Source organism: Zosterops lateralis, assembly GCF_965231275.1.
Source record: "Zosterops lateralis genome assembly, chromosome: 17".
Taxonomy (NCBI): Eukaryota; Metazoa; Chordata; class Aves; order Passeriformes; family Zosteropidae; genus Zosterops; species Zosterops lateralis.
Window position 1 is genome coordinate 2979520 of NC_139777.1, and position 19623 is coordinate 2999142.

At 49.2% G+C, this 19623-nt stretch overlaps 2 protein-coding genes and 1 long non-coding RNA gene across 6 annotated transcripts in view; 2 read left to right on the plus strand and 1 right to left on the minus strand.

Moving 5' to 3' along the window:
- The first annotated feature begins 168 nt into the window (after positions 1 to 168).
- Positions 169 to 1963, plus strand: LOC310916350. The gene is made up of 4 exons (XR_014591283.1): positions 169 to 288; positions 832 to 872; positions 966 to 1042; positions 1193 to 1963. It is a non-coding gene; the product is annotated as an uncharacterized lncRNA (long non-coding RNA).
- Positions 1964 to 5111: 3148 nt separating this feature from the next.
- RNF34 (ring finger protein 34) lies at positions 5112 to 14012 on the plus strand. Of its 4 annotated transcripts, XM_083873685.1 has the most exons (7): positions 5589 to 7273; positions 7370 to 7553; positions 8168 to 8386; positions 9729 to 10115; positions 10448 to 10501; positions 10751 to 10952; positions 11978 to 14012. In XM_083873685.1, the coding sequence occupies exons 3-7, from the start codon at positions 8183 to 8185 to the stop codon at positions 12163 to 12165; spliced, it is 1035 nt and encodes a 344-aa protein (XP_083729811.1). In that variant the 5' UTR covers positions 5589 to 7273; positions 7370 to 7553; positions 8168 to 8182; the 3' UTR covers positions 12166 to 14012. The 4 variants fall into 4 exon arrangements, with proteins under 4 accessions (XP_083729809.1, XP_083729811.1, XP_083729810.1 ...); XM_083873683.1 differs by lacking the exons at positions 5589 to 7273; positions 7370 to 7553 and adding an exon at positions 5112 to 5167; XM_083873684.1 differs by having other exon boundaries at positions 5589 to 7553.
- A 120-nt stretch (positions 14013 to 14132) lies between these two features.
- The window catches only part of KDM2B (lysine demethylase 2B), a 106262-nt gene continuing 100771 nt past the window's right edge, over positions 14133 to 19623 (minus strand). Inside the window, exons 17-21 of the mRNA XM_083873681.1 lie at positions 18548 to 19224; positions 16993 to 17156; positions 16401 to 16562; positions 15512 to 15730; positions 14133 to 15217 (exon numbers count right to left, since the gene is read on the minus strand). Of these exons, the coding sequence (XP_083729807.1) occupies positions 15036 to 15217; positions 15512 to 15730; positions 16401 to 16562; positions 16993 to 17156; positions 18548 to 19224 (1404 nt within the window). The 3' untranslated portion in view covers positions 14133 to 15035. The remainder of the gene's footprint in view (positions 15218 to 15511; positions 15731 to 16400; positions 16563 to 16992; positions 17157 to 18547; positions 19225 to 19623) is intronic.

The window sequence follows — 19623 nt, forward strand, 5'->3', positions numbered from 1 at the left end:
CCGACGGCCAATCGCCGCCCGCGCCGCCGCCGAGGAGGCCAATCAGAGGAAAGGGGAGTGTGCGCCGCTCACGGAGGGGCCGCCGCGACGTGACGGGCGCGAGAGAGACGTTCCGGGGAGAGAAGGGGCCGCGGGGCTGCTCTGCCGGGAGCTCCCCCCATGGCGGGCGGGGATAGACAGGGCATGGGCTGAGCTCGGGCAGCTGCAGCCCTGAGGAGTTATCGGCTAGATAAGGGAACAGGCGTTTTCCCTCTGTGCTGGCACTGCTGAGGTGCCGCAAATCCTGGGGTCAGTTCTGGGCCCCTCACGTGGGGCGAGGCCTGGAGGGGCTGGGGGATCTGGGGAAGGGAATGGAGCCCCAGCAGGGGCTGAGGGAGCTGGGAAAGGGGCTCAGCCTGGAGAAAAGGAGGCTCAGAAAGGACCCTGTGGCTCTGCTCAGGAGGGGACAGCCGAGGTGGGGTCATACTCTGCTCCCAGAACAGGGACAGGACACAGGGAAATGGCCTCAGGCTGGGCCAGGGGAGGCTCAGGGTGGAAATCAGGACCAATTTCTTCACTGAAAGGGTGGTGAAGCATTGGAAGGGGCTGACCAGGACAGTGGTGGGGTCATCATGCCTGGAAATGTCCAAGAAACAAGTAGATGTGGCACTGGTTGGTCACAGGGTGGACTTGATGGTCTTGGAAGTCTTTTCCAATTTTAATGATCCTGTGATTAACGGACCAGGTGAGGTACAAGTGACCAGCGACTTGGTGGGGTTGGGGATTTTGGGAGCTCTCTAAACAGACACAGAGCCTGGTTTAAAAAGGAATAAACAGGTTTATTCTGCATAGGCTGCAAGGTGGAGGTTTCTGCAAGTCAAGCGCCCCAAGGGGTAAAAAGTTACATCTTTTTACAGTAAAATTTAGATGAACCCACCTATCTATTCAATTTTCTGTGCTCTGACACGAGCATTTCCATGTTACAGAGAACACCACAGAGTGAATTCACTCCCCTCTGGATTTCCTGCGAGTTAATTGTGATGCTGTAAAGATGTTTCTACACGTAAGTTTTTATTTTCTCAATAGCTTGTTAAAGTACTTCATTAAGGCATCATATTCCCGAAGAAAATACTCCAATTATTATAATAGTTCTCATTTTTGTAAGTGAGAGCAAAACAAAACTCAATATTATTATACATCTGCATGTCCTCAGGGATTTCCATCGAGCTGCTCCTGATTCACGCCTGGGGGTGGCTGAGAGGAGGAGGAGGAGGAGGCAAATCAAGCGGGGAGTAATTTTCAAGGATACATTTACATTTAAGAAACTTAACATTGTAGCGTGCTGCTGCTGCTGCTGTAATTAATGATCGTTTCCTCGCCCTCAAAGAACTCATTGAGATGTGTCTGAATGCAGAAGTTACAGGAAGTAACAGCGGGTTTATTATGTGATAAAGGTCAATTTGCTGACATTTCCTGAAAATAAAGCCCGATGGGCTGGGCGGAAACACGGAACTGGGAGGGGAAGGGGATGAGATAAAGGCCGGGCTGCAGGCGGCCCCTGCAAGGACTTGGGAGGGAAAAGGAAATGCCAAACATCTGGAGCTGATGTTTCTGTGCAAAGCTCTGGAGCCAAAGTGGGAACTCTGCTGACAATCCCTGAGTGCGTGGGGCAGAGGGAACATTTAGAACACACTTTAAAAAGTATATTTAAATCAGCTCTCACGCCTGGAAACCAGCAGTGAGAGATGACTTTGACTGTATTAAGTACAAGATTAGGTAACACAGTTGAAAAAGTCACCTTTTATCTTACCTAGAACAGGCTGTGCCCAGCAGGGAGGGCAGAGGGAGCACCAGGATCATCTGAGGGATGGAGCATTTCTCCTGTGAGGAAAAGCTGAGAGAATTTGGGTTGTTCAACCTGGAAAAGAGAAGGGTTGGGGTCACCTAATTGTGGCCATCCAGTGCCTGAAGAGGCTGACAAGATAAAGAGAGAGTGTTTACAAATATCTGGAGTGACAGGACACAGGGAATGGCTTTCCACTGGCAGAGAGCAGGGTTAGATGGGATTTTGGGAAGAAATTCCTCCCTTTGAGAGTGGGGAGGCCCTGGCACAGGGTGCCCAGAGAAGCTGTGGCTGCCCCTGGATCCCTGGAAATGTCCAAGGGCAGACTGGACAGGGCTTGGGGTAATCTGGGATAGGAGAAGGTTCAGGGGGTTGGAAATTAATGATCTTTAGGGTCCCTTCCAACCCAAACCATTCTGATTCTGTCATTCCCTGACTCTTCCCATAGTCATTAATACCCAACCTGAAACACCCAGATAAAGCCCAGCGATTAAATTTGTCTTTTTAAAAACTTTACTATCAAATCTTACAGATGGTTAAATAAAAAACAAATTAATATTCCTGGGAAAGATCAATCACTTCCCTCACTCCTTAACCAAATTAATATTCCTGGGAAGGATCACTTCCCTCCCTCTGTCTCTGGTGCTGTGTAAAAACCTTGGGGGGGATTATGGAGCTGCAGTAAGTTCATTGTCACTTGTTATTTGGTGGCAGAAGGAAATGGGACATCTCTCAGTAATAGATTTAAATCTTTTAATGCTGCTTTGGCACAGTCCAGGAGGCTCAGCAAGGGCAAGGCTTTTATTAATAGAAACCTCTTGAAATGCTCCTTTTCACCCACGGAGTAGCTGGCACAGTTAAAGATCCTCCTTTCAAACCCTCGGCGTGGTTACAGTCTGGGCAGGCTGATGCAGTAAAAAGTCATCTCAAATCACATGTTAAGGACATGATTCATCCAGATCTGCCCAAATTAAGGCAGGAGTGGCAAGTGCAGCTGCCAGCTCTGTCACCAGATCTCAGCTCTGTCAGGCCCACGTTACTCCCTGAAACATCTGTGTTTGGGAGGATTTCTTGTTAGCAAACCCTTAACAGAGAAAAAGGGAAAATGTTGGGTTTTTTGCTTGGTTTGGGACAGGTTTTACCCCATTACAGCGACTTCATGGGAAGTTCTCATGTTTTAATGTAATATTATTAACAAAAAGGTGTGTACAACTTGGTACTTCAAGGGTGACTCCAAATTGTCAGAGTTTAGATGACAGAGAACTTCTTAAAAACCAAACTGTACTGATATTTTTAAGTTGTCTTAAAACAATCCCTTGCATGAGAAATGTGAGGAATGTGCCACTGCAAGCTCCAACGTTGTATTCACGAGGCTTTTCTATTTTTTCTGTCACTTTGACTAAAATGGCAAGCTATTATTGGGGGGGAAAATGACGTTTTTTATTAAGTCATGTGTACAAGTACAGAGCATATCTAAAGCTTGTCAAGGAACATAAGCATTTCTGAAAAAAGGTGACCTGATTTTGAATTAAAATATGGTGCCAATGCAAATCCAGAAGTTGGGCTGTGTGCAGTATCTGCTCCTACTCCTGAAGCTGCCAGGACTGTGCCATTCACGTGGCAATTACACACCTTTTTTTCTTTTATTTTTTACCCAATTCTTGTATCTCATTTGCTCCAAAAATAGATCTTTCCTGCAGAAATTAGCAGATTGCATCCAACCCTTCGTAGAGGTAAATTTGATTTGTGCTCCATGTTTATTTACAGCCACTTTTGTCTGTTCCTCTTTTTGGCAAAGAAGGCCTGCCTGGTTCTTGGCCCTCTGTGCTCTTACATAAAGCTTTCCTGAAGCCTTGGTCAGGTTTGTACTGCTGGGTTTTCTTTTTAATGTAATCTTCTGGTTAAAAGCTTTCAGTTCTTGCAATCTATGATTATTATTTTATATATATATATCCCACTCACAGCCTTGAGAAAATAATAATGGCATCTAGGAGGTCACTGGAAGTGGATTTTTAAATAATCTTTTCACAGGTTTAATGATTCTTGCTAAAGGGCTTGGTAGAATAAAGCTGAAAGAGGGTGGATTTGGGATAGGTGTTAGGGGGAAATTCTTTACTCAGAAGATGGGCAGGCCCTGGCACAGGGTGCCCAGAGAAGCTGTGGCTGCCCCTGGATCCCTGGAAATGCCCAAGGCCAGGCTGGATGGGGCTTGGAGCAACCTGGGACAGTGGAAGGTGTCCCTGCCATGACAGGGGTGGCACTGGATGGGCTCCGCAGAGGGAAAATCCACTCCCCAGACAGTTCCAGTTCCCTCCATGGAAAGAAGCTCTTCCTGATGTTGAGGTGGAACTTCTCATGTTTTAGTTTATGGTCATTCCTCTTCATCCTGCCACTGGGCACCACCAAAAACAGTCTGGCACCATCCTCCTGTCACCCCTTGGGATGTTTGTCTGGATTGATGAGATCCCCTCTCAGTCTCCTCTTCTACACACAGCTCCCACATCTCATAAGGGAGATGCTCCAGAGCCTCCGTTGTGTCCGTGCCTTCCCCAGGACCCTCTCCAGGAGCTCCTTCCCTCCTGTCCTGAGGAGCACAGAGCTGCACACGCAGCACTCCGGGTGTGCTGGGGCCGGGCGGAGGGGCAGCATCGCCCCGGAGCCACCATCGGTGCCACTGTCAGGGACTGCGTGGGTGACACCATCAGTGCCCCATCGGTGACACCACCAGTGCCATCATCAGTGCTCCATTAATGACACCACCAATGCCACCATCAGTGCTTCATCGGTCCTCCATCAGTGCCACCATCAGTGTCACCACCAGTGCCATCCTCGGTGCTCCACCAGTGTCACCATCACTGCCCCATCGGTGTCACCACCAGTACCACCATCGGTGTCCCATCAGTGTCACCATTGGTGTCCCACCAGTGCCACCCTCGGTGCCCCATCAGGGCCCCACCAGTGCCACCCTCGGTGTCCCACCAGTGTCACCACCAGTGCCACCCTCGGTGCTCCACCAGTGTCACCACCAGTGCCACTCTCAGTGCTCCATCAGTGCCACCCTCGGTGCTCCACCAGTGTCCCACCAGTGCCACCCTCGGTGTCCCCCGCGTGTCCCGGCCCCGCTCGGGCCATTTCCGCGCCCCCTCGGCCCCGCCGTGTCCTCTGCTCCCATTGGCCGCGCCCTCTCGCCGTCGGGTCTCGACAGCCAATGGGCGCGCGGCGCGGCGGCTCGGCAGCCAATGGCGCGGGGCGCGGCGGCAGGGCCCGCCCTCCGAGCGGCGGCCCGGCGGGGTCGGCGCGGGGCGGGGGCGACGCGGCGCTGGAGCGGCGGGAGCGGCCATGAAGGTGAGGGGGGGATCCGTGAGCCTGAGGGGCTCGGCCGGCCGGGAAACCGCTTCTCCCTCCGCGAGGAAGGAAGGAAAGAGGAGGGGGCGAAGCGGGGAGGGTGACGGGGCCGGCGGCTCGGCGGGATATCCGGGCCGGGCCGCCCCTCCCGGCCCGCCTGAGGCCGCGGCCGCTGTCCCGGCCCGCCCTGCCCTGAGGGGAGCCCGGTGTGAGGGGCCCGTGCTGAGTCAGCGGCCGGTAGGGCCCGGGCCGGGCCTCTCAGGGGCTCCCGGAGCCCCTCTCTCGGTCCCCTCTCTCGGTCCCCTGAGGCGCCGCTTTTTCCGGGGCTGTTGTGCCGTCCCGGAAAAAGCTCTGCTTTGGTCCAAGGGTGGGTGTAAAGAGGAAGTTTCAGTTAAAATGATTACAAATAAATCCCTCCCGCCGCTGTTGTGTCGTTGCGCGGCTTTGGTAGCACGCCCAGCTTGCACAGGTGTGTCAGGAGCAGCAGGTGAAATCCTCGACAGGTAACTGAACACCCTGAAAGCTAAAAACAGCAGCAGAGGAGTGAAAACAACAGCAGAGGAGTTGGGACGCCGGATTTTGCTCGTATGAGACGCACATAAGGTATGGAGAGGGAAAATACCGATGGCAGCTCGTCCATGGAAGTGGAGACTGATAGTTTTGGTGCAAAAACTGGGAATATTTTGATTAATTGTCAAGAGAGGGAATTTTTTTGTTTTGACGTGTTTAATTTGTGTGTTGTGTCGGTGCTTTTCAGCACGGTGCCATTTCTTCTGCACAGCGACGTGGAGAGTCTAGACACCGTAATTCAATTATCAGTTAATGACCCGAGGGCATAGAAAGAACCCACAGGTGACGTAGGTTAAGGAGAAAATTAGTGCCCACGTAGCCCTGCCTTTCACCTGAAGTGGGTGGTTGTGGCAGAAAGATAAAGAGATTTTGTCTGATACCAACAACTTCCCCGTGTCCAAAATGGGTAACAAAAAGTTCCTAAAAATACATATGTTTAGTGTTGACAGTGGTGTTTGAACAGTTGTTACAGGCTCTGGAATAAAATAAGTCTAAGCAGCAAGTGTTAAGTTCTCAGGGCAGGGTTGTGGTGTCAAATGTCTCGTGTCCTTTTGGTCATTGTGTGTTCTGCTGCTGCTGTGACCCCTGAACAGACCGTGGTTGTGTGAAAAGGGAAGTTGAATTTTGACAGATCATTTTGGTCCGTTATTTTATTTTTTTTTTGTTATTTATATGTGGCTGTTTTGAAATATTTTAGATCCATAATTAGAATAGGTGGTGAGTGAGAGGAATGGTTGTGTCACAGCTTTCCCTTATGATGAGAAGAATAATTTTTCAGAAGTTCCAAGTTTTAGAACTCAGAGCTCTGCTGGACTGTCACTGGTTTCCAGGATGTATTTCTGGAAAGTTAATTCCTCTTGCCTCATAAACCGGGATAATTATGTTTTGTCCAGGCAAAATGAATATTAATGCATTTCCACAGTGCTTATAATAGAGAAGCATAAAACAAGCTCTAGTTTGAGGCTGGGATGTGAGTGCCAGGCTGGAGTGAGCTGTGTGAGCTCCCTGAGGTCAGGGAAGGGCTGCTGGAGTTCATCTCCCTGGAGGAAACTGAGGAAAATCTCCTGTGCCTGGTGTGCCCAGGGCACGGAGGATTCTTATTTCACTGGGATGAATTCTGCTGTTGAAATACCCCTAATGATGAGTGAATTTAACAGAGGAGAGGATTTAATTAGAATGTATATTTGATGTTGTAACTGAAGCTCTTGTTCTTAACCTTTTGTGCTCTGTGGTTTGAAAGGAGCCGTTCTGGCCTGTCCCCAGCAATTCTGGCATTAAGTGTAAGAGGATTGTGTTCAGTTCAGGGCAAATGTGCAGCTTCATCTAGAAATTAGTGTAGTTACTACAGGAATTAAAGCACCACGTTACAGAGCTGAAGTGTCTTCTGGTTGGTTTGGGTTTTTACAGCAAGAATTAAAAGTCTCAAAAGAAATTATTTTCTGTCTTGGTGCTTTGGGGGGAAAAAAAAATAAGAAAAAAAGGAAAAAAAGATGCTGCCCTGCAATGAAAAAAAGACAACAGCTGTTCAAGAAAAATGTATGAAAAAATAATTGTGTTTACAGGAAGTTGTGCCCTCAGCTTCCTTTCAGGGAGAACAGATGTGATCCTGTTTGCCCCTCCTGTTTTTTCTAGCAGGTCTCAGGGAGCCACCTGACAGTGATTAAACTTGTGACCTGCCCAACTTGGAGTCCAAATTCCACCTTCCAGTAGAATTTGAGCTTTTGATAGAGAATCCAGTGCTAAAGGCTGCCAGGGATAAAAAGCAGCACTTTGTTTATGTGTTCAGAACTCAAAACTGAAATACAATCAATAGAAAGTAAGTTTATTTAGATTTATTTAAACTTTTGTTAGACAGTTTTGTGAGGCAACGAAACAAGGAGGTTCAGGGAGATCTTGAAAAATGTTCCCTTCTCAGTGAAACCAGACTGTAATTATCTTCTAAGGAAGGTTGGTTTTCAAGTTTGAAAACCAAGAATGTTATTTTAGAGAGAGTTTTGTTGTGAGTCATGCGAGAGCTGGATGAGTTGTGGAGCAGATCCTGCAGGGACAGTTGTGCATTAATCACGAGAAGTTGCTGTTTCTGCCTCTCACCGTTCTGGGCTTTGCCCCTCACCTACAATGGGCTGTCAGTCACTCCTTCCTTGCTCCCCTGTTGCATCACTCCTCAAAGTCCTGACTATTTTGTGGGGAATTCTCTAGAAGAGGAGCTGTGAGTGTGAGCTCTCCGTGCCCGCCTCGGCCTCTCGGAGGCAAATCTTTCCCCCTCTGGATTTCCCACGGGAGTGGAGCTGCTCTGTCAGAGCCCCGAGCTGTGCTGGGCTCCTGGAGCTGGCACCACACGCTCTGGGATGGCGACAGATGGAGAGAAGGAGCTGCTCCCATCTGCTGTGGGCTGTCAGCTGCTGATCCTTTGCTCTGTGGTGTTTCCAGGCGGGAGCTACGTCCATGTGGGCTTCCTGCTGCGGGCTGCTGAATGAAGTGATGGGTACGGGAGCCGTGCGTGGCCAGCAGGCTGGATTTGGGGGAGGTGCTGGCCCCTTCAGGTTTACACCAAGCTCAGGCTTCTCAGCGTACCCAGCCCCTGCTGCAGCCAGCACCAACGTCGTCTGCAAAGCCTGTGGACTTTCCTTTTCAGTTTTCAGGAAAAAGGTGAGTGTCTTTCCTATTGCACTGGGTTTTTACAAACCCTCTGAACTCATCCGTGGCATATTGGGGGATGAGTGTGTGTTTCTTAGAAACCTAAGGGAGATGTAGGCAGGGAGGGAGGAAGTGCCTTGTTCTGAGGTCACAGGAAATTACTGTCAACCAGGATTAGAAGTTAGGCTGAGGTTCATTAGTCTGATGTTCATTAGTCAGTGACACGTTGGATCTGGGCTGGTCTGAAAATTAATGGACTCTGAGTTGTAAGATACATATGTCAGTTTCAGAATGTTAAACAACAAAGCAGATCTGGTTTTGATCATGGCACCAAGGAGTGGTTGAGTACTACAGTGAGCAGACTGGGTGATGGAAAAGTTAAAAACTCCCAATACAGCATTAGAGTTTCTTTCTGGAAGTTCTCATGCAGTTCTGGTTGTTTCCTGACCAGGTTTAGTTCTGCTCAGTGCTGTTGTGCCCCAACAGCCTCTTCCTTCTTTGGGAGGCAGGTTGGTGGGTTAATGCAGATAAATAAAGCTGAGATTGTTCATGTTTTATTATTTCTGTGTATCACAACTGTCCAGGATTGTTATTTTGTCCCCTCAGTGACCAAATCCTCTGCAGCTCTTTCAGATAATCATGAAGCCTCTTTTATCAGTTTCTGTGTTGTTTTCCCCTTCCAACATGTCCTCTTCACATGGCAAGGCTTTGTTGAATGAAGTGTTGTGTAGGGACATTTCTGAAACCAATCTAAATTTGCTATAATCCTGGAAACCTTGAGGAGTTTGGGTTTGTCCACAGCAGCTGGAATGCTGACAGTCCTGTCCCTTCCAGCTTTTGTGTATTGTGAGCCCTTTGAACAAAGCTCTGCTCAGAAGTGACATCTGTGCTTTTGGGAGTATTTCCCTCCCATGTGATTCATCACATGTGGGGCCTATTCTTGGAATCAGCTGAGGAAGCAGTAGGTTCTGTAAAGTTTGGGGATTTACTGTTGTTTTACACACCTGAAAGGAGCAGTGACACTACATTCAGAAGTATTTTAACAGACCATAAAGTTGGTTTTAGTTTTGTTTGTTGTCTAAACTACAACTGGAGTACTTCATTCATTTGTTTCTTCATAATGTTTTTCACTGAAACCTCAAATCAGCTTCAGTAGTGCCAAAAGAGCGAGGGACTCTTGGAATACTTGCAAAACTGACAGGACAGTTTTCTGTATTTAAATCTTAAAAATTACATTTGTCACAACTGACAGTGGAAGAGCTAATAGTAATTCTGCAGCCAGGAGGAGAGAGCAGGGCCTGGATGTGTTTCTTGTGACCCACCTACAGCTGAATTGCTCCCTCCTTTCCCCCAGCACGTGTGCTGTGACTGCAAGAAGGATTTCTGCTCAGTTTGTTCAGTCTTACAAGAGAACCTCAGGAGATGTTCCACCTGTCACTTGCTGCAAGAAACGGCCTTCCAGCGCCCTCAGCTCATGAGACTGAAAGTGAAGGACCTGCGGCAGTACCTGATCCTCAGGAACATCCCCACGGACACGTGCAGGGAGAAGGAGGACCTGGTGGAGCTGGTGCTGTGTCACCACGGGCTGGGCTCGGGGGAGGACACGGCCACTGGCCTCCGCTCCTCGCGCTCACAGACCTCGGCCTTCTTCACCCACCCCTTTTCCACCTCTGCCTCCATGTCCAGCCCAGGGGAACTTGCCAACAGGAGGGGCAGCACAGGAAGTGGGACACCTTCACGGGTACAGTGCTTAACGTCTTCTATGCAATTGCATTGCTTTCTTTTTTTTTTTTTTTTTAAATAGTTATGTATCAATTTATGTATCAAAACACCAGTTGATACAGTTTGGAGGGGCAGGAAAAATGCCTTCTGTACCCTGCACCTGAAAGCTGGAGATGATTAGCAAAGATTCCTCGTTCATGTCAGAAGTGACTTCAACCTGAGATGATTAGTAGCAATTGAAACTTCAAAATGTCATTTCATTGTCACCTGTGATCACCTTGGTAGGAAGGAAAGTGTTTTATAAGGGAATAACATGGATTTTTATCCTGATGAGTTTCATTTTGTACACAGGGACAAACAGAAGCATCTGTAAATAATGAAGAAGAAGAAAGTGCAGAAGAGCAGGTGAGATATGAGCTCTATCCAAAGAATAAATTTTTGGCATGTAACACCACAAAATGTTTTACATCTCTGCCAACATTTGGCCTCATGCTCTGGTTCTTCCAGAGTTTGCTGTGTCTAGCAATGAATGCCTGACACACTGGCTTCAAAAAGAATTAAACTTCAGCCAAGCTGCTGCAGCTTCATGTGCTGCAGCTCTGGTGCTTTGAACTAAGCAGGGCAGTTCAAACCACACAAACTGATGTGTTTCAGACCCCAGGGCTGGCCAGGAAGAGAGCCAGGGCATCCCTGTCTGACATTTCCAGTCTGGAAGACATTGAAGGGTTGAGTGTTCGGCAGCTGAAGGAAATCCTCGCCTGCAACTTTGTCAACTACTCAGGATGCTGTGAAAAATGGGAACTTGTGGAAAAAGTGAGCAGACTGTACAAAGAGAACGAGGAGAACCACAAGACACGTAGGTTGATACTTTATTTCCGCTTTCTTAAGATAATGAGTGTCTGGTTTCCAGTTTGGTATCTGGACTTGGTCTGCTCTGCTGGAACACCTGGAAAATGTGTTTTAACAGTGCAGGGTGCCCCTGGAGTAGCTGAATGTGGCTGTAGGGATTAAACAAAGCTTTCCAGGACTGTGCTGGTTTTTTGAGACTTTCTTCCAAAGCTTGAAGGGCTCAGCTTTCACAGTGAAGGTAAAATTGCACAACCAAGAACTGGTTCCTTAGAGAACTGAAACTTGGCACCTCCATGAGCTGTGCTGGGTTTCCCAGGGCATTAGCCAGAGTTGCTCTGTGCAGATCAGGGCACTTCAGGGCTGTTACTGCAGAACTAAAATCTACAGTGACAAAAGTCCAAGTGCTTTGGTCCCAGTCCACATTTTCACGAGGTGTTTCTGTGGCTGCAGCTCAGTGGCTGCTGTTCTGCCCTCTGCTCCACACAGCAGTTGGAGTCTTTCACTTGTGTAATTTGTCCTCAGACCAATTCCTGCTCACAAAACTTGGGGAAAACAACTTAAGGTTTATTTTTTTCACCACAATCTGATGGAATGTTCAGTTATTGATGGGAACAGTGACTCTTTGCAATGAACCTTGACAGGTTTTGTTCACTTCTGCCACCTTTATGGCCTACTTAAGGCTTCCACTTCTCAGTCTGCTTTATTATTATTGTGTTTAATCTTCTGAGGAAAGTGTTCTGCCAAACAGTGAGCTCAGAGATGGAAAACCAACATGCTCTGAATTTTAATCCAGCACGTTATTTTGCAGTCATTACATTCTGAATTGAAAAAAGTTTCTGGAGTTTAAAGAATGAAGCCAAACATTGGATGTTCGCTTGAGGGGCTTTCTAGTTCTTATTTCTTGAGGAACAGAGATTAATTCATAGCTAGGGGTGAAAAAAGCTCCTGTGAGGGGATGGAGCAGGGCTGGGCTGGCACTGCCCTGGCTCTGCAGGGCCCAGAGCCGTGACCTCCCTGTGTGTTGGTTTTCAGAGGGGGAGAGGATGCAGCTGAACGAGGACGACGACAACCTGTGCCGGATCTGCATGGACGCGGTGATCGACTGCGTGCTGCTGGAGTGCGGCCACATGGTCACCTGCACCAAGTGCGGCAAGAGGATGAGCGAGTGCCCCATCTGCCGGCAGTACGTCGTGCGGGCCGTGCACGTCTTCAAATCCTAACCCAGCCCCGCCCCGCTGCCCCGGGCAGGATTCCTGTGGGCAGGATTCCTGTGGGCAGGAGCACCGGGCCCTGGGGCACGCGGCAGCCTTGTCGTTTTTGCTTAAACTTGGCCTTCTCAACAGCAAGATGTAGAAGTTGGTGAAAGGTTTTTCAAGCAGCTCCTGCAGCGCAGGGCTGGGCAGGCCCAGGTGCTGCCCCACTGACCTTACAGCCCCACAGATTGTTGGAGTCAAACTGTTTACAGCAGTTCTTGCTCTCTTCTGAAGAATCTCACCTGTCTTTACGCATTCAGCACTCGGCAAGCGGTCAGAAACACCTCTGCTTGAGCCTGTTAGCCTGTGGTGTTCTCTAGTGCATTAGAAGCAATGAATATATCAGTTGATTATTCAGCTTTTCCCTAAGGATAGAATGTATCTGTTCCGACAGCCCGGCTGTCCGGCACAGCTTAGGAAGCACTGCCATGAACTGTTCCCGCACAGAAGCCCTTAAGCAATCTGGCTTGATGCTGATTGCTCCCTCTGAATGTCTGTCATGACACGTGTGCTGTCTTGGCTGTTCTGTCAGTGTACAAAACCCTCCATCACTTTGCAGGGCTCAGGGGCCACACTGGGCTCCAAGAACCAGTTACTAAGTGGTTTTTAGGTTAGGAATAAACTATTTTTTTAAGAAGGGGTACTGTAGTAAACCATGTTAGCGTGGTCCTTAATCCGCTCATGCCTGTTGTAACTATTGCTGTGTGCTGATTGTATCCATGTGCCGACAGCCTGATGTTACTGTGAATCCTGATCAGGGCACCTCCTTGCTGCTAACGTGGAATGTACAGCGTTACTAACCTTAACTGGGGAGGGGGAGGCAGGAGCAGGGACAGTTTTTGTTTAAAAGCTCCTGTTCACAGATTTTCACCCAAAGCCAAGTCACCCAAACCAGCTTCCCAAGGGGCTGCTGAGGGCCCTGTACTGCTGCCAGCCCTTGGCCCAGGGTCAGGCTGAGCTTTGTGCCATGAGCTGGGCTGCAGGTCCTGTAAGGGTCCCTGTAGGATCTGTGAGCAATGACCTGGGGAAGGGAGCAGCAAGAGGAGCTCGTGCTGGGGATGAGAACAGAGTCCCTGTGACCAACCGTGGCCACGACTGGGATTGATGAAGTTCACCTTAAAAAAGAGGTGAGGAAGGACCATGTGTGTCCAGTTCTTTTTTAAGCAGAGTTGATTACAAAAGGTACAGTTTCTCCTTTGATTTGCCATGTGGCAGCAACGTTCCAGAGCCCAGGCTGTGCTTGGCTGAGGGTGCAGGACCTGAGAACTGGACCTGTGGCTGCTCTGGCAGCTGCTCTTGATTTTGTGAACTGTTAAACTGATTTGGAAGAGAGAAAGCAGCTCCTCCTCACACAAAACACAGCTCCAAGCTCTACTGGGTATTTTTCAGAAGGGAGCAAACCTCTCAATGGCTTTATTTTTTAGAAGTAACTTTTTAATGGTACTTAATTCCTGGAGTCTGTCCAGAGGGGAGGCTAATGAAGACAGACATGCCCTCGGTGTTATTTCCATGCTGCTCATTAGCCACTTGAGCTTAATAAAGATGGGTGATGGGCTCTCTCAGCCTCTGTCTCTTTTCTTACCCAGCCCTGGCAGTGCTGGGGCTTTAGTGTTCTCAAGCTGTCAGTGCTGCTGGAGCCTGACCTGGGCAGATCCCTGCTGGAGGAATGGAGATGGGGATGTAACAATGTCCTGGAAATGCTCAGAGCTCCCTGCAGCCACTCCCCCCCGCCCCGACAGAAACGTGCAGAGCCAGCGCCTGTTTTTGTACAATTGTTTATACAAATTCAACAAAGGTAAAACTGCATCAGGAAGGTCTACGAAAACAACACCATACAACAATGGCACTTATGAATGCAGAATTTTACAATCAGGAAATAACCATGTTATAAACCTTAAATGAGAACTCAACTCACACTTCAAAGAAAGAGAGACTACGTTTGACCATTTATTCTACTGCTGGACTCACTGTATAAATTAATTTTATATTGAGTACAAGAGCTCATGCTACAGAGTGAAACCCTCCTATGTGCAAAAGCTGAAATTGGAATTTTTTTAAAATTTTGAGAAAAAGGTGATTTCTATACAGATAAAAGTGTTTTACTTCAACTATAATTTACACCTTATTTCCACAACATGCTTATGTCACTTCTGAAGTATACAAAGCAGGATATAAACTTCCATTAAAACATGCTTTAAGTTGAAAGTATGAACCTACTTTTCCTGACCTGGGCACGTTTGTAGATAGATACTGCCTACGAAGTATAGGTTAAGTTCTCGCCTACCATAAGTAAAGATAAAAATTGGCAATCAAAACCGAAACACTGGTAATGCATTCAAACATTGCATAAATAATTTTTAAACAATTTTTGTACAAAAATAGTTCTGCATAATGTAAGATGTAACAAAACAAAACGTGTTAAGAAGGCAGAAATGCAGTGCGTGGTCCACTTAAATGACACCAACTTTTTTTTTTTTCTTGTTTTAAGAAATGAAAAGCAGAAATCAAATTTACACTACCAAGCACATGCTGTGGTACTTTAAATAACAGTATTTCTTGGAGCTCAGTCCTCTTCCAGGGTGTGAACAATTATCATCGGTAACAGTCGCCTTATGAATTTGCATAAGAGCCAGTGCAGGACATCCCAGGTGGACTGAATTAGTGGCACAAGTTGAAATTCTTAACATGGGTAGTTTCACGTTGTTCTCTCCTCGACAAGAGTTGTAAAAGCCAATCGCGGCATTTTCTGATATTCCAAGTTCCCAATTGAAAATAAAATCCCTACGTGTTCTTAGTCCCTTCCCCCCCTCGCCCCAGTATTTACACAAGTCCTTTAACTAACTCAGTTTTTGCAGAAGTTTTTCTTCCACCTGCCCGAACTGGACACTTACGGACATCTCCGCTATGAACTGCTCACAGCCCTCCTTCGTCACTTGCTTGCAGTACCTCAGGTCGATCTGGCAGATGTTCCCACAACGTTTGAAGTAAGACAGGCACTGGTCAGTGACCTTATTGCAGTCTGGGGAGAGCAGAGGGGAGGAATTGAACACTGATGTTTTTTTTCTCCAGCACGAGGAATCCCCACCACCTCCATCCCCCATCCCTGTTGTGTAACCCATGGGATCAAGCCAGGCAGCCCAGATGTGCGCTGGAAAATCCCCTGGGAGGATGAGCCTGGATACAACAGCTCCTGGCAGCTGCGGGGCCATTTCCACCAGCAGCACCATCTGCTGCCAGGGAGTTACACCAGGAGCAGGGGCCGAGTCCAACCCCCCCTCAGCTCTGATCCCTGGCAGTTCCCCACATCCCTTACCTGATAAATTAATTTCCGTTAACGAATCCCGCGTGGTGGTTCCGACGGCGGTCAGCAGGTTAATAGACTGATCTGTCACGTGGTTACAGTAACTGAGATTGAGTTTGGAGAGCAGGGGCATGTGCCTGATGATGAGCCGCAGCGACGCGTCCGTGATGTCCAGCCCGGCCAGGCGCAGCTCCACGATGTTCCGTAGCTTGCTCCGGTTGTCGATCTGACCTGCAGGGCACAGGCAGCAGGTCACCCCACGAGCCCCACCCCGCACTGCCAACACCTGCAGGCCTCCAGGAAATGCACCCTGACACACAACGCTGCTGCTGCTGCCCTGGGTCAACTTCAGATGCTTTTGCCTGTCTGGAGCTTCGGAGGGAATATCAGCAGGAACACTTGTCTATTTTTGGAACAGGCATGTGGACAAAGCCACCTCCTGATTTCAAAACAAAAGGGATGAAAGTAACTGCAGGGGCCCAGCGGAATTACAAGTCGGGAATAAGCAGTAGGCTGTGCAGTGCATGCCAGAAAGCAGATCTGATTTGCTCAAAATTTCACCTGAGCTGAAATCTGGGCGAATGTGGCATGACCCACAGAACTGCTCCTTCCCTGAACTGGAAGAAAGTGTTTCCATACTCTCTAAAGTACACCCGTTGCAGCCTGAAGAGAAGAAAGTCAGACAGAAAACCAGCACAATGGCTCAGATGATGGTTCAGCAGCCAGAGAACATTCCTGTCTCCCCGGGGCTCCAGCCAGGAGTCACTACCTCAAACTCCCCGAGGGGCAGCACAGCCCCAGCTCTGCTGGGTTTGGCTGTGGGGGCTCCTGCCTGTTTGCTCCGAGGGGCACCGAGCACAGAAGAGGCCCCGGGGTGGGGCGGGGCTCCCCCTGCCGTTACCTGGCCGGTTGTCGGTGGGCGGGGACAGGAGGTCTCTCATTTGTGCGTCTTTCAGCCCTTCCGCCCACTGCACGTCCAGAGTTCGCAGCAAGGGACAGCTGGAGCTACAAAGTGCCGACACTGCAATCCATGAGCACCCTGATAACAGCAGGTCCCGCAGACCTGCGGATACAGAACGGGTTGGAGCACTGTGACCTCCCCAGACACATCCCAGTGACCTCCACTGGCACCCCCAGGCTGCTCTGACCACCGTCCCCTCCTCCTGCCCAGCTCTCCATCTTCTGTCCCACCACTTGGAACTCCACTCCTTCCCCCAGTCCCCTCAGCCCTTTCCACAGCTGAGGAATTTCATTTACATTTCATTACTTGCTGGGCAAGACCTGCCTCAAATTATTTTAACTGAATGTGTCAAGTAGTAACAAAAAATTATTTTTGGCTTAATTTTTACACATCTCCAGCCCTCCTAGTAGAGTCTACTCCTCTCCTAGACCACCCCAGTCCCTGCAGACTTTCCCCAGAGGCTGCAGTTTAGATACAGATGGTTTCTTATACAGACTGATGTGTGATTTGGTGATGAAAACACATCACTTACCTGGCAGTCTGTTGATAAGCCAACTCAGCTGCTTTTTAGATATATTTGTCCAGCTAAGGTCAAGGGTTACAGGCTGTCTCCTAATAATGCCACTAAGCATAAGTGGAGTGATGGATTTACAATGGTTTAAATCTATTTTGGTCCATAATCTTTTGTCACAGCACCTACCCAAAAAGAAAAAAAAAAAAGCCAACAGCACTTAATTCAGCACTTACTTGGATTTTGGTAAGGCTTTAAAAGGTGTCATTAAACAGTAGGAAAAACTACAGCATTTAACTGAAAATTGCAAAAATAAGGCCAAGTATTGCAAAGATAAACACAACCCCACACAATGTTACGTAAGTTTCAAGTTTCTCCATCAAATATATCCTGCCATAAAAGCATGGAATTATTTCCACAGAATTACAAGTGTCAACAACTTTGGATTCTATTTTAAGTCATCCCAGCACTTACTAAAATCCATTTCATAGCCTGAAGACAAGTCACCACTCCTTATATTTTGACTATGAAGTCTGATTTAAGTAATATCCCCACTTCCTCTGTGCCTTCCTTACTTAAAACCAGGGGATTTGGAAAACAGATCCTCCCTCTCCTCTTGTGTGTTTGTGTTATCCCTATCCATGTGGATTAGGTGTCTTTTTGCTCTTTATGTTTCTCTAAGGGCAACAACACCAAGTCCTGATGAGTGTGCAGGAGTCTGCATTTTCTTCATTTTTTTTATTAGCAAATACTGTATTTAAGTAGAAAATGCATTTAGCAGGTTTCAGTGACACCAAGCAGCCCACGGAGGAGACACTACACACACATCACCTCACAGTGAATTATCAGCCTCTACTTTGTGCATGTTTTGTTAGCAGGCTCTGCTGGGAAGGAGCCTGTTCAGCCTGTCTGTCTGTCTGTCCTTGTGCACAGCAGGAACCCAGGACAGGAGTCACCAGAGCCACAAAGGCTTCACTGAGGGGTCACTGAAACCTGTAAATCTGCCCTAAAGCTGCTGCTGTGCAGCCACAGCTGTGTCAGGGCCACACGGTACCCGAGCACAAGGGACACGCTGTGAGCAAACACCATCAACAGAAGATTCCTCCAGAACGTGCTCTGCTGGCACAGGGAACAGGCTGGCTCTCCACGTACCCTCCGCAGGGAGACAATCAGCACAGCCCTTGTGAGGAGCACACGGTGGGATTCTCACTATCTCAGTAGGTATTTAATAGCTGAACTGCACAAATGCTGGCAGTCAGGAAGTCCTGGGGCAGAGTGACACCGAGACTGAGCCAGGCTGGCTGTTCCAGCAGCAGGAACATCACGGTGTCTGACTCCAGCACAGGCTGCTGCGGAGCCCGGCAGGCTGACGCCGAGGCTGACACGCACAGCTCCAGCAGAAATGCTGGGAACTGCTGTTTCTGAGAAAGCAACATGAGCCCTGCCACTTCTGCTGGTCACCCCTTCTTTCCTGGGCTCACCTGAGCTCAGCTCACACCCCTCTCCCAGGAGACACCAGTGCCTCCATCACCCTTCAGTGCCCACCCCGCCACACCTCATGTCCCGCCCTCCTTACCATCTGTTCCAGGTCTTGCAAACTCTCATACAGATGCACAAGTCTCTATGACTGAGGTAGCTAAAGACAGCCATCCAGACTTCCCTCTGCATCACGTGGGCTGCCCCGTCATCCAGGGGGAGCGAGTCCGGAGGGGGGCTGATGGGAGGAGGCCGGATGACGTGCCGCTCCATCTGGATGCACTTGGGGGGCGACAGCGAGGGCGGGGGCCGGGCGATGCCCCGGGGGGTGCTGCGCAGGCTGGGCATGAGCTGGTGGTGCCTCAGCTCCCGGGGAGTCCCGTTCAACCCTTTGCTGAACCTATGGAGTCTCTCGCTGTTGTTCAACGCGCGCTTGGGTTCCTCGTTCTCGCTCTCCGGTTCAGATTTGATGGGTTGGTGGTTCTCATTGGCAAGGCTGTTCTCGGTTTTTTGGATCTCCTGGTTAAGCTCTTTGCTGAGCTCCTTGCTCAGTTCCTTATTGGGAAGCCGCCTTTTCCTCCTCATCTTGAACTTCTTCTTGTCCCTGGGCTCGGCGCCCTCCGTGCTGGGCCCTGCTGTGGGCGAGCTGGACCGAGACTGGTCACTATCCTTGGACCTGGGGGGAGCTTCTGGCAGCTCGTCCTCGGGCTCCTGCTTGAGGCGCCGCAGGGGTTTGATCATGGCAGTTCGGTCATCCGGGGCCTTCCACGATCGCCGCTGGAAGGAAGAGACAGGGGCTGACTGTGGGAGCGAGGCTGGGCTCAGCAGTGCTTCCAGCAGTGCTTCCCATGTGGATGCTCCACACAGGAGCCCTGCCCGGGGCTGGGCCCCTGCCAGCACCCAGCCCCACCCATCCCAGCACGGGCCGCAATCACCGGCCAAAGGTACCGAGTTCAAGAGCCAGCAGGGATGAGGAGTCCAGCTATTGGCTCACTGGACTCCAGAGTGATAAATATACTGATTCACCGGGCACATTCCTGCACATTCCAGGGCCTTGCCCATCTCCGAGTGGATCATTTACACACAGAAGATCAGCAGCACACCGTGGACAGCTTTGTCCCCAGTGGGCCACAAGAACCCAGGCTCAGGCCACATCCACTGGGCACCCACATCAAA

What these genes read in the sequence shown, in the direction of transcription:
- RNF34 (XM_083873683.1), top strand. An exon ending in GAAGTGGGACACCTTCACGG is followed by an intron (nt 10,116 to 10,447) that starts GTACAGTGCTTA and finishes TTTTGTACACAG; the next exon opens with GGACAAACAGAAGCATCTGT. An exon ending in CGAGGAGAACCACAAGACAC is followed by an intron (nt 10,953 to 11,977) that starts GTAGGTTGATAC and finishes GTTGGTTTTCAG; the next exon opens with AGGGGGAGAGGATGCAGCTG.